Raw genomic sequence first — 18,631 nt, forward strand, 5'->3', positions numbered from 1 at the left:
ACTGTAGTTTGTCCCACTAGCCCTCCTGTTGTAAGACTTTCTTTTTAAAGAATTAGAAATTGTTATCAGCCACGACCTTGAAGAATCAGCGACAGGACAAAGTGAACTTAACTGGGGGGCACAAACAGATCTGAGCGGTGCAAAGGGTGGATTGCAGCTGTGACCCACATCCTTCAGCATTCACCTCTACCTACAAGGAGAAGGCTTCTCGGTGAACATCTGTGCCTCTGCCTGAGGGCTTGCTTTCTGGCTGCGGGAGCACGTTTGTGTGCAGGGCTAGCCAGGAGTGCTGGAGGGTTAATGTTCCCAGAAGCAGCCCTCAACCAACAGACAGGAAGCTGACCGACAATACCCTAGTTTCTTTGCCGCTTGGGTGGGCTTCTCTGAGACAGGCTCTGCGCTGTCTTCCAGAATGCCCCCGCAGGATCGAGCCCAGCTGCTCCACCTGCTCTATTCACAGCTTTCACAGGCTTCCTTCCCTTTCCTGCCTCCACTTCCCCATCCCTCTCCCGGTGCCACTTAGCATGACCTACCAAATAAACTACTTGTACTCAAAGTCTTGACTCACATCTGCTTTGGGGGAACCCCGCTGTCTATAACGAATTGCCAGAGACTGGGTGACTTAAACAACAAAGGTTTATTTCTCACAGTTCTGGAGGCCGGCAGATCTGGTGTCTGGTGAGAACCCACTTCCTGGTTTGCAGATGGCCATCTTCTTGTTGTATGCTCACGTGGTGGAGAGCAGAGAGAGGAAGCAAGCTCCCCTGAGTCTCTTTTTATAAGGGCACGAATCCCATGGTGAGGGCTCCACCCTCATGCCCTAATTACCTCCCAAAGGCCCCATCTCCAAAACCATCACGTTAGGGATTAGGGTTCTAACATATGAATTTGGGGGGCCACAAACATTCATTCCGTAGCACCTATCTAAGACAAATGGAAGCGAACCAAGCCTTAACCCTACCTTTCCTGAATGGGTTATATGTCAGAATAACAAAATAGTTGATGAAGAAAATTTTTCTTCATAGATGATTCACAGCGAATAAATGAAGGAGGAATGACAAAATTAGAATATCTCCCTTTTGCTAATGAGATAGTGAAACAAGGTATCTAGACAATGATCATCAGTAACCATTAGATAAAAAGTTGATGGGTGTAGTAGATTAAATGGTGGCCACAAAAAATATGTCCACGTCCTAACTCCTGAAACCTCTGAATGTTAACTTGTTTGGAAAAAGTCTTTGCAGATGCAGTTCATTATCTGAATTCGTTCCCTAAATTCAGTTAATAGTTTTGAGATAAGATCATGCTGGATTAGCCAGGTGGGGAAAATCCAGTGATGAGTGTCCTTATAAGAGACAGAAGAGAAGACACAGACACATGAAGATGAGGAGGCAACGTGACCACAGAGGCAGCCAAAGAAGCCATGGAATGCCACCAGCCACCAGAAGACGGAAGAGGCAAGAAAGAATTCTCCTTAGAGTGTTCAGAGGGAGTGTGACACTGCTGATGCCTTGACTTTGGACTTCTGGCCTGCAGAATGGTAAAAGAATACATTTCTGTTGTCTTAAGCCACCAAGTTTGTGATACTTTGTTATAGCAGCTGTAGGAAACTAATACACTGAGGAACTTTATAATGAATGAGTCAGACTGACACTACCTGAATTTACCGCTCAACCTAAGCATCACTATTTTACTACAACCACCAGACACCATGTGCCTCCTGATGCAATGAAAGAGGAAGCATACAGCATCATTCATAAAATATTCCTGGAAAAAAAAGTAAATGTAAATTTAATCAAACTTCTAAATATAATTGCAGGGGACAGAGGAATATGTTAAACGACACCACAAGGATACACTCGGCCAAATCCAGAATGTGAGAAAATTGACTAGAAAATGACCCAGTTTCTTGAACAAACAAAAGGGCATAGATAAAACGAAAGAGGAAGAAGTATTATAGCTTCAAAGATACTTAAAAAAATTAATCAAGTGCAGTGTATAAAGTTTTGTTGGATCCTGGTTTGAGCAAATCAACTACAAAATTGTGTTTTTTAGACATTCAGGGGAAAGTGATCATGAACCAAATATTAGATAAAATTAATTTAATTTTGTTGGGGGAGTGTGATGATGGAATTACGGTTACTTTAAAAAGTCACTGTATGTTAGAAATACGTACTGAGTAATTACAGGTGAAATGGTAGGCTGTCTGGGATTTGCTTTAGAATACTCCACAAAAACAAACACAAGTGAGAGGATTCATAAAACAGGAAGGGCAGAAACTTGAAATGGTCGAGCTGGATGATGAAGTGGATCATTATACTAGTCTCTATATTTATGTGTATGTGGGAAATTCTCCATAATAAAAAAAATAGTATGAGCAAGCCCTGATGGCCTGGCAGTTGAAGTTCGACGCTCACCGCTTCAGCAGCCTGGGTTAGTTTCCCAGTGGTGGAACCACACCCCTTGTCTGTCAGTTGCCATATTACGGCAGCAGTTCACATAGAAGAAACAGAAGGAATTACAACTAGGCTATATAACCATGCGCTGGGGCTTTGGGGAGGAAAAAAAAAAAAAAGAGGAGGATTGTCAACAGATGTTAGCTCAGGGCAAATCTTCCCCTGCAAAATAATAATAATAATAATAATAGCAATATGAGACGTAGTTGTAAGAATTAGTGGTCATGTGTCTTTATGGGTGAAGAAACAGAGCTTTGCAGCAAGTGAAAAGCTCCTCCCATGACCATTTCTCATGTGGTCTCTTGACAAAGGCTGAGACATCACACTAAAGAAAAGCCATCTTTCTGCAGGCTGAGTAGCTGGGCCCAGGATCTTGGCTTTCTGGGGCTCTGACTCCAGAATAGGTCAGAACTTAGAAACCCAGAAGAGCAGTGGGCGAGTGGGTGACTACCAGTATGTCTCAGAATCTAGACTGCCCTCTAAATTGATTCTTGTGTAGATGCTGGTGCTGATGCTGTTCATCAAGTATTTCCAGTTCTATTCTAGGCCTAAGCAGGATTGCTCTTTCCTGCCCCCTTGTGGTTGAGTGGGGCCATGTGATTAGTTCTGGAGAATGGTTTGTGAACACAAGGGACAGGTGTCCCTTCTGGGCTGTAGCCATTAACTGTAAGACCCTCCAGAGCTCTTTCAATTTTTTTCTTCTGGTGATTGATGGCATTGAGCTGGTGGCTGCTCTATCAGCCTGGGTCCCTGAATAACTAAACTGAGAAGAGTCCACTTTTTGACCACAGCACATAGGTAGCCTGAGCAAGAAATGAACCTTCGTTGTTCTAAGCCACTGAGATTTGGAGGTTATTTGTTATCACAGTATAATTTAGCTTATCTTGACTAAAATAGTGCCAGACAGCAATCAACCCCACAGGCTACCTGGTAAGAACCTGAATAATAATAATTATTGTTGTTCTGTTATTATTGTCATAATAATAATCATTAATTATTATAGTTACCACTTACTGAGTGCCTTTTATGTGTACCAGGCATGTACTACCCGGTACGTGCATTGTCTCAGTTACTCGCCACAAAAACCTGGGGAGGCAGATGTTACTATCCCATGACCAAGATGAGAAAAACCGGAGCTTAGGAACTGGCACAAAGATTTCACTTGCTATATGAGGGTTATTGAAGATGCTGTTCAATCATTCTCTGTCCTTATAAAAGTCCCATGGGATGAATTCTCTAGCAATTATAGCAAGAACCCTCTTGGAAAGCAATTTTACAACACATATCCAGGGCCATTGGGATGTTCATACCCTTGGCTCCAGTCATTACTACTGTCTAGCCCAGGCTTTTTGTGGTGTAGATTCCTTGAGTAGAATAAACGTAGTGTAAAGAAAAATGGATTAATGACATTAGAGTTTGTCTCTTGAATTACTAGTATGTTTCCTCTAGCCAGATGTTAAGAATGTTACTGGTCCAGTTTCCCTCTCCACCTGGACGGCCGTGCTGGTGGGGAACGTTAAACCGAACGCCCATCACCCTGAAGTATCAATCCTGCGGTGACCCTGTTGTTGCCGGTGTTGGCCGCCGCCTCCTTCCGCAGGCTAACTTGCCTGTCAATTGTAGCAATGGTATTACCTTTCTAGTTGTTCTGCAAACCCTTCTGGGAGACTGGCAGGATACAAACACATTTTGAAGTATGTTTAGGTGCATCTCATATTTGTTCTGTGGTGCCCCGAGGGTAGGCCTGGGGGTTTGGAGCGCTCCTGGCGGATTTGAACCAGAGTAATCTTAGGTGAGTGTGTGGCGCCCCCGCATGGGGCCTGGCGAAACAATACTGCTGGGTTCTCTCGCGACTGTTCCGGCGTCTCCAACTCTCCTTCGGCCTTTTGGTGTCCTCTCCTCTCAATCTCCACTCTCCTGCAGCCTCACTCCTCGGCAGCAGTAGCCCCTCCTCTTACTCTGTCTTCCTAGCCGCGCAGTCAGCCCTCTGGGTCCCCTTCATCCCTCCCCCTCCCCCGACGCATCGCCGCACTTACAGCTTCGCCCAACACAAAAAGTCCCTAAGTTATTTTATTGCTGTTTACAGAGGTCAGTTAATGCCCCCTGGGCACCCATTCCGTCCCCTAGTAGTCACTGCTTGGTTTGCTGGCGGCACGAGAACAGCGGCCGGTCCTCGATCCGCGGGGCCGAGGGTGGTACACGCACACCCCGCCACGGGGGGCGCCACCACCTCCCTTCCCACCGCCCGGCCAGCCGGGATCTGCTCGCTGCCCGCAGCCCTCTGCCGGCCGGGAAGGCGGGTCAGAAGGGGCTCCTCCTTGTCTGGCGAGAAGGCAGGCTCGTGGGAAAGGGGCGGCGAGAGACCCCGCCACGACTCCCAGGCTTTGTCGTGCGCGCTGGAGGGGGTGCGCTGGGCCGCTACTCGGAGTAGCAGTAGGTCCCGTAGGCGGCCTGCTGGGGTCTGGGGAAGCCGAAGCTGCGCACTCCGGGATCCGGGAGGCCCCCGCAGCGCGGCCGCGGCGTGGTGATGGGGAAGCGCACGCTGCCGTCCGCCAGCCAGCCGCCGTCGCATTGGTCCAGCGCCGAGAACTTCCAGGCGGCGTAGAGATGCCCTACCTTGGCCACCACGGCCCCGCGCCGCCGGCACGCCGCGTGGGCCTCAGACAGCGTCAGCCGCCCGGACACGAAGAACACGTGGCCTGGGGACCAGAGCAGGTCAGCGACTGGCCGAGAGCGGGGCAGGGCTGGGTGCGGCGGGGATTCAGACCCCCAGGGAGCGCGGGCAGAGAAGGGGCGGGACCGAGCTTGGGTAGCAGGAGTGGGTGTATCGAGGTACGGGGTGTGGGTGAGGTTGCGGGAGGCGGGCTGGAACCTGGGTGGGCGGAGTGACGGAGGGGGCGACTTTTTGACGAGACAGAGAGGCGGCCACCGATCTCAAGCCTCCTGCGTGGTACTTTCCCCGCCCCATTCTTCAGACCCCGCCCCAAGTCGCCGTCTTAGCCTCGCTCGCCCCGCCCCGCCTCCCTCGCGCGCCAGGGCCCCTCCTCCGCAGCCCGTCAGGCTCCGCCCCCTCCCGGGTCGCTCGCCCAGCCCGCACCTGCCAGCGCAGAGGTGAAGCAGAACGCGTCGTAGCGGTCGCGCTTCCGGTCGCGGGGCCCATAGCTGCGGATCCCGGGCCGACCGCGGCCGCCGCACGGAGCGCGCGCCGTGAGCACGGGGTAGCGCACGGAGCCCTCGAGCAGCCAGCCCGCGTTACACCAGTCCAGACCCTCGGTCCACGCTGGCGGGAGATGGCAGGGGCGGGGATGGTCCGGGGGATTAGAGGCCTCACAGGCAGGAGTCAGGCCCGGAGCTCGCCTCCACTGGGGCGCATGTGACAGCCCGTAGAGGGCCTAGGCAGTGCCCAGGTTCCGCCGCTCACCCTGGTACAGCTGGGCGTAGGTGGCCAGGCGTCCATCCTGCTCCTCGCACGCCTGCTTCGCCTCGTAGTAATTGAACTGGTACCGGCCCCGGCTGGGCTGGTACGGAAACACCACACCTAGGGGGTGGCGGACAGCCTGGGGAGAGCCGGCAGACGGGGGGAGGGGAAGGAACCGGGCAGCCAAGGAGAGAGGGCTGGGGGAACCCCGAGGCGGGCGGGGGAGACGCTGGGGGAGGAGCCCTGGGTGACCCGAGATGAGGTGGCAGGAAAGGAGCGGGGCGGGAACCGAAGAGCCTCACCCTCCAGGCGCAGAGTCAGCGCCACGCTCTCGTCCTCGATGCCATTGATGAGCTCACAGCGGTACCTGCCCTCGTCCTCCAGGCGCACGCCCGCGATGACCAGGGAGGCGTCTAGACGATGTCCCCTCCGCATCCTGGCGCGCCCCCCCAGAGGTCCGTAGCCCCGGGCGTGCAGTCCGTTAGTGATGAGGATCGGCGTTTCCTGGAGCTCCCCTGGCTCCACTTTGCTCCAGCGTACCTTGTAGCTGGGAGGCGGGGTGCCCAGGACGCAGGGCAGCGTGGCCGTGGCCCCACGACGAGAGTGAATGACCTCGTGGATGGGGGGCAGGAGGTAGTGGGGGCCAAGGTGGGATGCTGAGCAGAGGGGGCCACAGTGGCAGGAACCCCCTGACCCTCACTGCCCCAAATGCCCATCCAGACCCCGTTCCCCAGACTCCCCACCCCCTCTCGTCCCTCTCCCACTCAGCAGTGACTCTCGCTCCCTGTGTACCTCAGACAGCTGCCTTTTCAACACCCGGAGCCTCTCCCCAACTGTCCCCCAGATTCTGGGCTGGGCTGAGGTCTTACCTGGGTCCCCCAGGGCTTTGTGGAAGAAGACGGTGAAGGTCCAAGGGAGAAGGAGGTGGCAGAGCGTGGGGAGCGTGAGCCAGCCTGGCATGACGAGGAGTCCGCCCAGCACCGTCCGTAGGGCACAAAGGGTGGGCATTCCTTAGGACTAAGGGAATGAGGGGGGCAGGGTTGGAGATGAACTCCCATCAGGGGTTCCTCAGAGGGGACTGTCCAGCTGGAAGCCATGGGGGCAGAGAAAGGGACTGCTGTTGGTGGCAAAAGGAAGACGATGTGGGACGGGGGGCAGTGACAGTCCCTCCCCACACCCCCACCCACACCCCGACCTCCTGGGCCCGTCCCTCTTCCTCTCTCACATCTTTTCAGGCAGCTGGTCCTGATTTAGCATCTCCTCTCCCTATCCCCTTCTCATCACAAGTGCTACTTCCCAAGTCCTGCCATCTGGATTGCCAGCTCGTCTCTATCCTCTCCCAGCACCCATTCTCCATCTGCAGCCAGAATGAGTATGATCTTGTCACTCTCCTGCTTAAAACAGTGGCTTCTGTTGCCCTGAGGATAAAGTCTAGTCCCCGAGCCACAGCTTCCAAGGCTCTCTGTGGTCCAGCCTCCCTGCACATCCAACATCACCCCCACCCCCTGTGCCCTCTGCATTGTGCTCCAGACATGTTGACCTTCTGGCTCCGAGACAGCCCAAGTTCACCCTCGCCTCCTCACAGACATCAGTGTGGGCCTCACCTCCTCTGGGAAACCTCTCCTCTCCCCCGACTCCGCCACACTGTAGTGCAGTGAGATCTGCTCCTCTGGTTCTCCTACTGCAGTGGACTGGGGGCTTTTTATTCTTAGAAGTACTTTTATTAGCAGCTAAATTAACAGTATGAATTTGAAAGTAATACATCTGCATATGTAGACTATATCAGTGAGATTTCCAGTCATTATAAAGTGTAAAATTATAGTTATAAAAAATAATTTCAAACACAATTGTCTATTTCAGTAGTTTTTCCCTCCTTCTTTATTGTATCTATTCTTTATCACCTTGACCATTTAAAAAAATTGTACAGAGGTCCTCTTAACCAAGCTTTATTCATTTTCTAAATCTGATTCTTCCACTTCCTAAGTGCATGAGTGAATGAGTTATTTCACCTCTCTCTGACCCAATGTCCTCATCGGTAAAATGTGGATAATAATACACAGCTACCTCACTGGGTAGTTGTGAGGATTAGATGAAATAATATATGTAAAATGCTTAAAATAGTGTCTGATATGTGGTAAGTGCTATGCATGTGTTAGCTGTTATCTGCAGCTCCTAGCATAGTTTCTGGTACACAGTAGGTGCTAAATAAATGTGTGTGTGTGTATGTGTGTGTATGTGTGTTAATGAATGAGTTCACACTAAGGACTTCTGGGAAGGAGAGCTGGGACCTGGGGAGAGGGAGGAAACGCTGAGGAGGAGCCAGAAAGCTAAGGAGCTGAGTTCCATCTTCCTGCAAATGAAGCCCAAAGAGGAGCTTGCAGGAGGAGAATGGGGCTTGGGCACAGAAAGGACTTCCCAATGGTTAAAAGGGAAAGTATCTGGGCCAGGGACGTGAGCGAGAGAACCACTTCTCTTGTAGAGAACCTGCTTCGCAGAGTGATGGTGGGAACTGAGACTGACTGAAGGACCAGCAGCAGGGACAGCTGGCACTCACAAGTTTGAAGCTGAATGTGCCTGAAGCTGCTCTGAGCACTTTACATGTCTGCTTTTATATTTACTCCTCCCAGCCATCCTACAAGGTAAGAGCGATTATGAATCCCCTTTTATACCTGCTCAAACAGATTTTAGGAAACTTGAGCGAGGTCACACTGTTAGTAAGAGGCAGAGTTTGCCGGGATTTGAATCTGGATTTGACAGTGAGGCTCGAGCTCTTAATCACTGATCTGTATTTCAAAGCATCAGAGCAGGCACGCACATAGCTTCCTCATATCCCTTACAGAGACTGAGAGAGTGGCCCCCAGCTCCACTGCCTACCTGTTAGACGCAGGTCTCTTCACAGAGATGGAGGAAGCAGTGATTGGCAGTTTTTCGTCCTGCTGGAGGAAGAGGTTCCAGGTGAAGGAGTTGTTTGGGTCCCTGTAAGTTCTGAGCACCTTAGAGCTCCAGGACTTGAGCATCTGATCAGTGCGGTGACTCCTTTTGCACCTTTGAGGAAAGGCTTCTGCTCTGAGCTCACAGATGATGCCAAGGTGCCAAGGTGTCCAGCCCCTTGACTGGGCACTTTATCTGTGGTGCTCACTGTCCTGCTCCCAGGGGAAGATGCTGGGGTCGGGATGAGGGGTGGGGACCCATGAAGGGGGATGGAGTAAAGAAGGCAACCCAGGAATGATTACCTGGAAGAATGCAGAGAGCTGGGTGCCTCGTTTCTTCTAGATGCTCTTGGGCCAGAGAAGGGGTGGATCGATTGGACCAATGGGAGTGGGGATGAACTACAAATAAGGCTTAAAGATCCGTAGCTGTCAAGCTCCAGCTGCCTCCATCTTTCCATTTGGGCCTCATCTAAGCAGCCTCCCTCCCGCTCCCCGAACCAAGTCCTCACCTCTACCCTCCGGTGTCTGGGTGCGCATTGCCTATGGAAAGAGGCTCTCACGGTGGGAACCAGACTTCCAGGACCTCCGGCTGCTTCAAGAAACCTGACCCCTTCTATCCAGACCCCTAGCTGTCCGTCTGTCTGTCCTTTCCTTCTCTGTCCCCACCCCATCGGAAGCACAATTTCCCATTGTCTCCGTCTTTTCCCCTATTGTTGAATAACAGGGGCCCTTTCTTTATCTTGTGGGTACGAAATGTCAACAGCTGGGGATGTGGGATGCAGGACTGGCTGGCACACACCACCGGAAAAAGGGCCTGGGTGGGGGCGGGCTCAGAACAGGAACTGACATCCTCAAGGAGAAGGGAATGGGATGAGGGAGAGAGAGTGGTTGGTGAGACGGTTGAAATGGGGTCCCCCTCAGTACTCAAAGCTTCAAGGCTCTAAAGAGATTTTGTGTGAGGCCAGGGAGATGGCTGGACTCCATGGAGGGCAGAGTGAGGAGTTAGAATCGCAATAAAAGAGATGGAAATTAGACAGCAAGGAGGATTCTTCTGTCCCTGGGAAAGGACAGGGGAATTTCTGGGGATGGAAGAACTTCGGAAAACTCTCCAAGACAGAGGTCATCTTATTTGTTCCCTGGTTTCCCATCTCCTCCTTCAGAACAGATGGATAATCTTAAAGTTCTCAAGAGAAGGTTGACGCTTAGCCTCCCTGGGTGGAAACTCACTTCTCTGAAGTCGCCCTTTTTAGGAAGTTCTTTCTGAAGTCTAAACTCCTACTGGAGTTTAAGCTCATTTTTAAACCTTTCTACTGAGGTATAATTTACATACAACAAAGAGCACAGATCTAAGTGTACAGCTCAATCGATTTTTGCTTGCATACACACCATGGAACTAACCACCCCCAGATCAAGATATTGAACACTTCCAATACTCAGAATAAGCCCCTTTCCCTTTTGTGCGCTGTCAATGCAGTGGGAATACTCGCTCTGTAAACAGCCATTGGGAAACATTTCAAGCTTCGTTATCACCTCTGAGCCTTCTTTTCTCTCTGCTCTCACACCAGTAGCTTCGCACTATTAGAATCATCCACGTTCAGAACTGGAAGGGACCTCAGGACACTCGGCTTCCTCAGTTACCAGATGAAGAAGAGGACGTGGAGGAGAAAGTGACCTGCCCAAGGCCACACAGACACGGTTGTTGAGTGAAGCTTAGAATCACCGCTTTTTCTGCTAATCAGCCTTCTGCTGCTCTCCTCCACTCTCCGAGTTAGCTGAACTGCGGGGTTTTCACTGGGGCCTGTGTCTGATAACAAGGAGCCCACCCCACTGGTCCTCTTTGAGGATTTGATTGACTGTCTTTTCCCTCTCCGCTCCATCCTCATTTCTAAGCCCTTCCCTCTTCCTCTCAGAGAGAAGGACCAACAAGAGAAGACAAACAGCCGCTTGTCTCCTCAGCCAGGACGCCCTGATCCAGCGCATCTGATTGGCTTCCGCCCAACTCAAACAAACAGCCTCCCGCAGAGAGGGGGACAGTACAGTGGGAGGCAGCCCGTGGCTGCCACCATTCCAGGCTCACTCCCCACGGCGCCTTTCTCTCCAGATCACTTCTGAACTGTGGTTTGGAAGTCTCTGGTATGTACATCCATAAAAGCCTGAGTTTGGCAGGGAGCAAGGCCTAGAACTCTTCAATCGATGCAGAAAGAACCCTTTGAGGATGGAATGAGAAAGGAGCAGACCAGGAATGAGTCAGTAGTGCAGAGCCAAACTGGGCTTCGCTCGCTCACGCTCCTTTCTAGGTCTCCCCAGGACTCTCTGAAAGAGGAAGGCGTGAGACAGCTCAGGCGCCGGCTGGCGTCTTTTCACTGAACTAGCGTCTTCTGAGGAGAGGCCTCTGCCTCTCCTGCTACTACTGACCAGGGTGAGGTGGGACCCTCTAGGACAAGCGAGGAGTCCTGGCACCTCTTTCCGTAACACCCCAGACTCAGCTCCACCCTCCAGGCACAGCTGACCAGTTTTCTTGACCCCTGGTGATGGCAAACACAGTCCCAGTTTACTGCTGGGATTGTTGCATGAAGGACTGGAGGAGTTAGCAAAACGGCACCTTAGATGGAAGAGCAGGGAGCGGCTCGGTGTGCCCGGCAGGGCTCCTGCTCCTTCTGACACAATCCATGTTCACACACAGCTGCTGCGTTCTCTGCAGGCCACTGGGCAGCCTCCCCTCCTGCTCTGCTGGCCCTGGCCTTTCTCCTCCTCCCTGGCAGCCCCCAGGCCACTCTCTTCTCTCTGGTCCAGGCTCAGGCCTCTTGTGGCGCTGGATCCTGGCTCCACTGCAGGATGATGTGGGGAGTGAGGCCGAAGGAGTCAGCCTTGAAAAGACCCGTTTTCCACTCAGGAGGCCTCATTGTACCCTGAACAGACTTTGTATTGTGGATAGAGTCAAGGGTGGGAAGAAAGGGGGAGATGGAGTCCCTGTCCTTGGAGGGGCTGCCAATCTGGAGGGGGCATGAGGTCACACGGGCTATGGAAGGAACAGCGGAATGAGAGGAGTCCTGTGTCAGCCAGATGCTAACCTCATATAAGACTCTCTACCAAGCTCCTGGAGCTTCAGTCTTTAATTGCCAAGCAGGTACCACGTCTGCCCAGCGAGACTTATTGGTGTGAGGGAGACGGAACAGCATTCCATCAAGTGAAAAGCACATTATGAATCAGTTCGTTGTTAGAGGCTGGGGGATCCTTCTATATAGTGAGGGTAACCAGTGGGGTTTCCCAGTTTGGGATCCCTGGAAGTCTGAGACAACAGCAGAGGAGAAGAGGAAGGAAGGGAGGAGAGGCAAAAAGGGGTAGAGGGCCAAAGAGCTCTCTCCCTCTTACTCTCTCTATTTCCATCTCTAGGGCGAGCATGAGGACGTCACTGCAGTGCCTCAGATGCCACCTGGAGCCCTGACAGGAGACTGTGCCTCATGTCGACTGCCCTGCCCAGCCTGGAAGTCCTGGGCAGAGCTTGGTCGCCTGTTTGTCACTCCAGCCCCTTTATTTGGGGCTCTTGAGAAGTGGGCCTCATGGTGCCCACTTCAGTACTGATCAGAACCTAGAAACTAGCACCAAGGATGTCCAGAGGGAGGAGCTGGCTGGCTGTATGGGCAGCTTCTTCCTGGCTCTGAAACGTCTCAGAGGAATAGGATGGGGGTGTCATGCTGTCCTCATCTCAACCTGGCAGATGTTCAGGTTCATCAATCATGTCTGTTCTGAGGGTGTTGGGGGGCAGTGGGGGCAGCGGGCCAGGCCGTGCTCCTCTCAAGTCCTTCTTTTCCGAAGGGCCTCACTGTGCAGAGAAGCAGGTGAGGGGCAGAAGTAGATGGCCGTAGAAAATTCTCAGTCTAGTGGGATAACACCTGTTCTGTCGACCTCAGAGGTAGACGAGGGTAGAGTAAAATCATAGAAAGCGCAGGGAACAGCAAAAGACAAGTGTCCAGTGGCTATTTTCATGGTTAATAAGATTTAACGATTGTATTTTACTTATTAATAATCACATCACCTCTCATCCTGTCTGTAACAGTCAGTTCACTGCTATATCCAAGTGGGCCACTGAAACTGCGTCTTCGTTCGACCACCCCTGCCAAGGCCTTGAGATCCTGACCCCTCGTTTTATCTCCCAGACCCCAAAGCTCGCTCAGAGCCCTGCTTCTCTCCCCACTGTGGCTGGGCTGGGCTGGGCTGGGTCTGACTTTCGTTGGTACAGACTCTCCCTCCCAGTCTCATACTAGTCAAACTTAAACCCAGAAGTAAGAAGATTTGCAGGTTTTAATCAACTATTCTCAGATAGAATTTGAATAATTTAAAAAAGTGAGCCCTATCTTATAGCTCCACTTTCCTTCACACGGGAGAAATAAACACTACCACAGTATAATTATTCCCATTTTATGGACAAGGAACCTGATGTCCAGACAAAGCAGGTAGCCTGTTCAAGGTCATATGGCTACTAAGTGACCCAGTAGCTTATCGCAGAAGCTAGCTGAAGTCCTCCCTTCTGTGAAAGGATATTTCCTCCAAACTTGGAAAAGGTAAAATGCGGATTGCTCAGTTTTTCGTTTTTGTCTTTTTGGTATCACTCTAGAGCATTGTCCAAAAAGCTTGCTGGACACTCATCTTCCTCTCCCGGGGAGGGTAACTTTGTTGTTACAGTGTATTTGATAAATAATCGATAACAGACAAAGATGCAGACACTTACAGTCGTGTATGGTTAGTGGTTAACTGGCAGAAGTTGATAAAATGATAAGGTTGTATTGCCCAACAGAGAGGTTAACCACAAAAGTGTTTTCGTTTTATTGTCCGAGAATGTTGACCAGTCTCGTATCTAAATTAGCAATCTCATTTTGGCATTCCTTTTCTTCTTGACTGTATAAGTCCCTGTTGCTCAAATGCTCTTCAAAGCTACTCTTTTATCTTCTTCCTGGTTCCCTCATCAATGAGTCAAATAAATCTTTGACGTAAGTTAACAGATAACCTTAAGAATTGTGTTTTTCCTCTTCTCAACTTGCCTATATTGAAGACCACACACTAACGCTCTCCGCTTCCCTCGAACAGCAGATCCCCTGGCGGAACCAGCCCGTGAGTCCCCCTCAACCTGCACCTCCTTGAGGGCAGGGGACTGTGTAACTCCAGCCCACAGCGGACCAGCAACGGCACCGAGAGGAGGTGGCCATTCTCAGCAGGAGTCCTCTCTGTGCCTTCCCGTAGTTAAGGACACCCTCTGCTCCAGTGGAGCACCATCGTTCCGGCAGCTCAATCCCATTAGCAACATCAGGGACCTTATGACACACCAGTTGTGCTTCCTTCAGGAAGCCTTCCTTAACAAAAGCGAGAAACGATTCAACGGCTTCCTCCCTTGGCATATACTAGGCATTCAAAAATGTTTACTGAATAAATAAATAAAATTGAGGTTTTCTCATTTCTGCAAGCTTAGCAAAAACTCAGTATGGTGTAGTGGTTAAGCTCCACTGGCTCTGGAATTTAAGTGTCTGGGAATAAATCACAGCCCTGCTCCCTACTAACCGGATCACATTAGGCAACTTGCCTACCTTCTCTTTGCTTCATTGTTTTCATCTGAAATTAAGCACAACAACAGCAGTGACAACATCAATAACGAGAACAGTGCCTGACTCACAGAAAGCAATAGATGTATTTTAGCCCTTGTTATTGGTGGGGGGAAGAAATATCAAAGGGGACAGAATCAATCAAAACACAGATACTGATTAATTATAAGGAATTGCCTTATTTTTAAAAGGATATAAAAGCTGCACATAAAAGTCAATGTCCCACTTAATTATTTTTATTTATTACAAAACAAAATAAAGGCAATACCTGCATATAATGGAAAAGAATTCAACCACTATCAAAGGGATAATAAAATGAAAAGTAAAATTCTCCTTTCCTTCCTTCCTTCTTCTCACTTCCTTCTGGAACAATTAAACCGTTGTTAAGGTTCTTCTATATTTGTCAAGAAAGTTTTAAAGAATCTAAAAGATTGCAGATAAAAAGAAACAGACATCATGCGTATATTTTAAAAATCTAATTGAGATCATATTACACAAACTGTTCCCTACCTTGCTTTTTTCACCTAATAAGATGTTGTGAGCATCAGCACACGACATAAAGCTCCCTCATTCTTTTTCACGTCTGCTTGGTATTCCACTGGGTGGCCACAGAATAATTCATTTAACGAGATGCCTATTGATGGACATTTGGGTTGCTAGAGGTTGAGACAACTAGTTAGCCATCTGGGGAAAAAAATCAAATCTTAAACTCATTCCTTAAACTAAATAAATTTCAGGATGCTCAAAGATGTAAATATAAAAATGAAGCCAGAATGAATCATAGAATAATAATTTTTTAAATTGGAAGGCAACTTCTATCACTTTTTTAAAAACTGATTACAGAATGATACACTTAATTATAAACAATTGAACAAACAAAAACCTTAGAAATGAAAATACCCCTTAGTCCTGCCACACAGAGAAAATAACTTTTAACAACTTGTTGTCTGTCCTTCCAAACTTTCAAGACATTTCTATGTATTTACATGTGTGTGAATTTTTTTAGTCATGATGTAAATGGCAACGTGCATGACATCAGGTAGCCAGCAGGTGGCGCAAGAAGACTGCGATACCGGCGCGTCTGGGCCCTGCAGCGGGCGGGGCTCCGCAGCCAGCTGGTGTCCTGTGCACTGTGGCCGGGTCACCACACGTCTGAGGCGGAAGATGTTCTGAGATGCAAATGGTACAGCAGAGACCTCAAAGCTCCTGTGTTTAGCTGAGCTCTAGTTCAGAGGGAGGGAGTCAATTTCTCAAAGCGTTGTTCTTATTGTAGCAGCAGTGCTAAGAGAAAGAACGAGGCTGGGATTCCTTGCTGTTTTTCCTTCCAGCATGGTCCTCTTTTCCACCTCTACTTCCACTCGTGTTGGTGTTTTATACTGTCACTTTCAGAAATTTTTTCATAGAATTTTTACTGATGTATCTGGAAATATTTTATTTTTAAAAATAAAAAGAAACAGCCAAGATGGATGTGTTGGCTGGCTACCTTAAAAACTCCACTCCTTAGGACGACTCTAGAAGGGGCAGCAAGCGCTGTGAGGGAAAGGGGGCCCCGCTATGCCCCGCCTCCCTCCCGGGTCATCCATCCCCCGCCCCCCCCCCCCCCCCCCCCCGCCACAGCCAGCATTCACTCACACTGGGGTGTCCACATAAATCCCTTCAAAGAAAGATTCACTGCATTCATCAAGGAGAGGCAGAGACAAGAACTAGAGGGACAATGATGCAGGCCTCAGAGACGGGGCTTGACCCCAACTGGAGAGAAGGATAGCACCAAAAAACCAGATAGCAGTGGTGCTTCAAAGAGAAATAAATGTTTGCCAAGCAGATGCCACACCAGGCTGCTTCAGAGAACAGCAGAGTGTGGCTGAGACCGCGGTCTTGTCATTCCACTTCCTTTCTCTGTGCTGTCTGGCCCTCAGGTTACTTACCTACCAATAGGGACAATTACATACAACACTGAATTATGGTGAGAATCAAATATGATAATGTTTGTGAAAATGATATTTTAAACTGTAAACCACTGTTTTCAACAAAATCCACTAATTTTAAATAGTAAAGCCCGGTACACCAGGGCTACTGCAATATTTTTATTATCGTGAACTCAAATGGTTAATGAGGTAGGAAAATTTGAAACTGCTAGGCTGAGGATGAGGAAATAATATCCACCTAAGAAAAACCCTGTGAGACACAGGCGCAGCTTTTTTTTTTTCTCAACAGAAAGAAAAGTAAATAACATTCTACTGGGTAAACATTGCTAGCATTTGTGACATACACTTTTAAAAATCCCACATTGTGGTTGTAACCACAAGCTCTTTTCTCTTGCCTCAGTCTCAGATTTCACTAACAGAAAGAAGTGACTTTTACAACAGTGGGCGTGGACTTAAACCCACTGCAGAACAATAAGCCAAGACCTGAATATTGAGGGTTGAATTCTGCTGCCGAAATTTGGAAAGGAAAGGTAATCTCGGGGCCACACTCACTTCCTCCTCAAGGTCCCCCCTGTGGCCAGTCGTATGTCTCTCATCTCTGTGACAGTCCCTCAGCACTGAGGAACTCAACTGGATTCTTTTGCTGTTTTAAAATTATTTTTCCTGATAAAATATATTAACTGTAGAAAAATTGGAAATCGGAGAAAAATGTAAAGATAGGGAAATGCTTACTCATAATCACTTCACCAGGCATGACTGCTGACGACATGTTAGTGCTCCCCCCTGGGTGTTATAGTATGCCCATGGATTTTTTTTTTTTTTAGATATAATCCACACACCATAAAATTCACCCTTTTAAAGTGTACAATTCAGTAGGTTTTAGTGTGTTCACAAGTTTAACCATCACCACTGTCTAACTGCAGAGCATGTCATCAACCCAAAAAAAGAAACCCTGTTCCCAGTAGCAGTCAGTCTCCATGGACCTGTGTCAATGGGTTTGCCTGTTCTGGGCATTGCATGTAAATGGAATCATACAGTACGTGGCCTTTTGTGACTGGTTGCTTTTACTTAGCGTGTTTTCAAGGTTTATCCATGTTGTGGCATGCATCAGTACTTCATTCCTTTTGATGTGTGAATAATATTCCATTGTGTGGATCTACCATATTTTGTTTAACCATTCATCAGTTGATGGACATTTGGGCTCTTTCCACTTTTTGACTATTATAAATAATGCTTCTATGAACATTTGTGTACAAGTTTTTGTATAGACATATATTTTCAGTTTTCTTGGGTATATACCTAGGAGTAGAATTGCTGGGTCATATAGTAATTCTATGTTTAATTTTTTGAGGAACTTTCAAACTGTTTTCCAAGGCAGCTGCACTATTTTACGTTCCCACCAGCAATGTATGAGTTCCAGTTTCTCCACATCCTCACCAACGCTTGTTATAGTCCATTTTAAAAATTATAGTTATCCTAGTAGGTGTGAAATAGTATCCTTTTGTGGTTTTCATTTGCATTTCTCTGATGACTAATGATGTTGGACATCTTTTTATGTGCTTATTAGCCATTTGTATATCTTCTTTGGAAAAATGTTTATCCAAATCCTCTGCCCATTTTTAAATTGTGTTGTCTTTTTATTGTTGAGTTGTAAGAGTTCTTTATATATTCTGGATATTAGAATCTTATCAGACATATGATTTGCAAATACTTTCTCCCATTCTGTGTATTGTCTTTTCTTTCTTGGTGGTGTCCCTTGGAGTACAAAAGTTTTTAATTTTGATGATGTCCAATTTATCTATTGTTTTCTTTGGTTGTTTGTACACTTGCAGTCATAGTTAAAAAACTATTGCTTAATCCAAGGTCATGAAAATTTACATCTATGTTTTCTTTTAAGAGTTTTATAGGTTTAGCTTTTACATTTAGGTCTTTGACCCATTTTGAGTTAATTTTTGCATATGAAGTGAGGTAGGGGTCCAACTTCATTTGTTTGCATGTGGATATCCAGTTGTCCTAGTGCCATTTGTTGAAAAGACTATTCTCTCTCCATTTAATTGTTTTGGCATTCCTTTTGAAAATCAATTGCCCATAAATGTATGGGTTTGTTTCTGGATTCTCAATTCTATTCCATTGATCAACATCTCTCTCCTATGCCAGAATTGTAGCTTTGTAATAAGTTTTGAAATTGGGAAGTGTTAGTCCTTCAACTTTGTCCTTTTTCAACATTGTTTTGGCTATTCTGGGCCCCTTGCATTTCCACATGAATTTTACGATCAGCTTGCCAATTTATGCAAAAAATCCAGGTGGG

At 48.4% G+C, this 18,631-nt stretch overlaps 1 protein-coding gene and 1 long non-coding RNA gene across 17 annotated transcripts; one reads left to right on the forward strand and one right to left on the reverse strand.

Annotated features, from left to right (window-relative positions):
- Positions 1-4,508: 4,508 nt before the first annotated feature.
- HAPLN2 (hyaluronan and proteoglycan link protein 2) lies at positions 4,509-9,455 on the reverse strand. Of its 12 annotated transcripts, none has more exons than XM_070267027.1 (9): positions 9,314-9,446; positions 9,108-9,203; positions 8,749-8,807; positions 7,100-7,231; positions 6,744-6,891; positions 6,177-6,530; positions 5,878-5,994; positions 5,554-5,736; positions 4,509-5,155 (listed from the first exon to the last, which is right to left on the reverse strand). In XM_070267027.1, exons 5-9 carry the CDS (start codon positions 6,880-6,882, stop codon positions 4,875-4,877), a joined length of 1,074 nt encoding a protein of 357 aa, XP_070123128.1. In that variant the 5' UTR covers positions 6,883-6,891; positions 7,100-7,231; positions 8,749-8,807; positions 9,108-9,203; positions 9,314-9,446; the 3' UTR covers positions 4,509-4,874. The 12 variants fall into 12 exon arrangements, with proteins under 12 accessions (XP_070123128.1, XP_070123127.1, XP_023496759.1 ...); XM_070267026.1 differs by having other exon boundaries at positions 8,749-8,810; XM_023640991.2 differs by having other exon boundaries at positions 9,108-9,215; positions 9,314-9,346.
- LOC102148155 (uncharacterized) lies at positions 5,031-13,808 on the forward strand. Of its 5 annotated transcripts, none has more exons than XR_011438689.1 (4): positions 5,031-5,171; positions 8,354-8,513; positions 8,714-10,937; positions 12,198-13,808. It is a non-coding gene; the product is annotated as an uncharacterized lncRNA (long non-coding RNA). The 5 variants fall into 5 exon arrangements; XR_011438686.1 differs by having other exon boundaries at positions 10,370-11,931; XR_002808018.2 differs by having other exon boundaries at positions 10,370-10,937.
- The last annotated feature ends 4,823 nt before the right edge of the window (positions 13,809-18,631 follow it).

The sequence above is a fragment of the Equus caballus genome, chromosome 5 (assembly GCF_041296265.1).
Source record: "Equus caballus isolate H_3958 breed thoroughbred chromosome 5, TB-T2T, whole genome shotgun sequence".
Taxonomy (NCBI): Eukaryota; Metazoa; Chordata; class Mammalia; order Perissodactyla; family Equidae; genus Equus; species Equus caballus.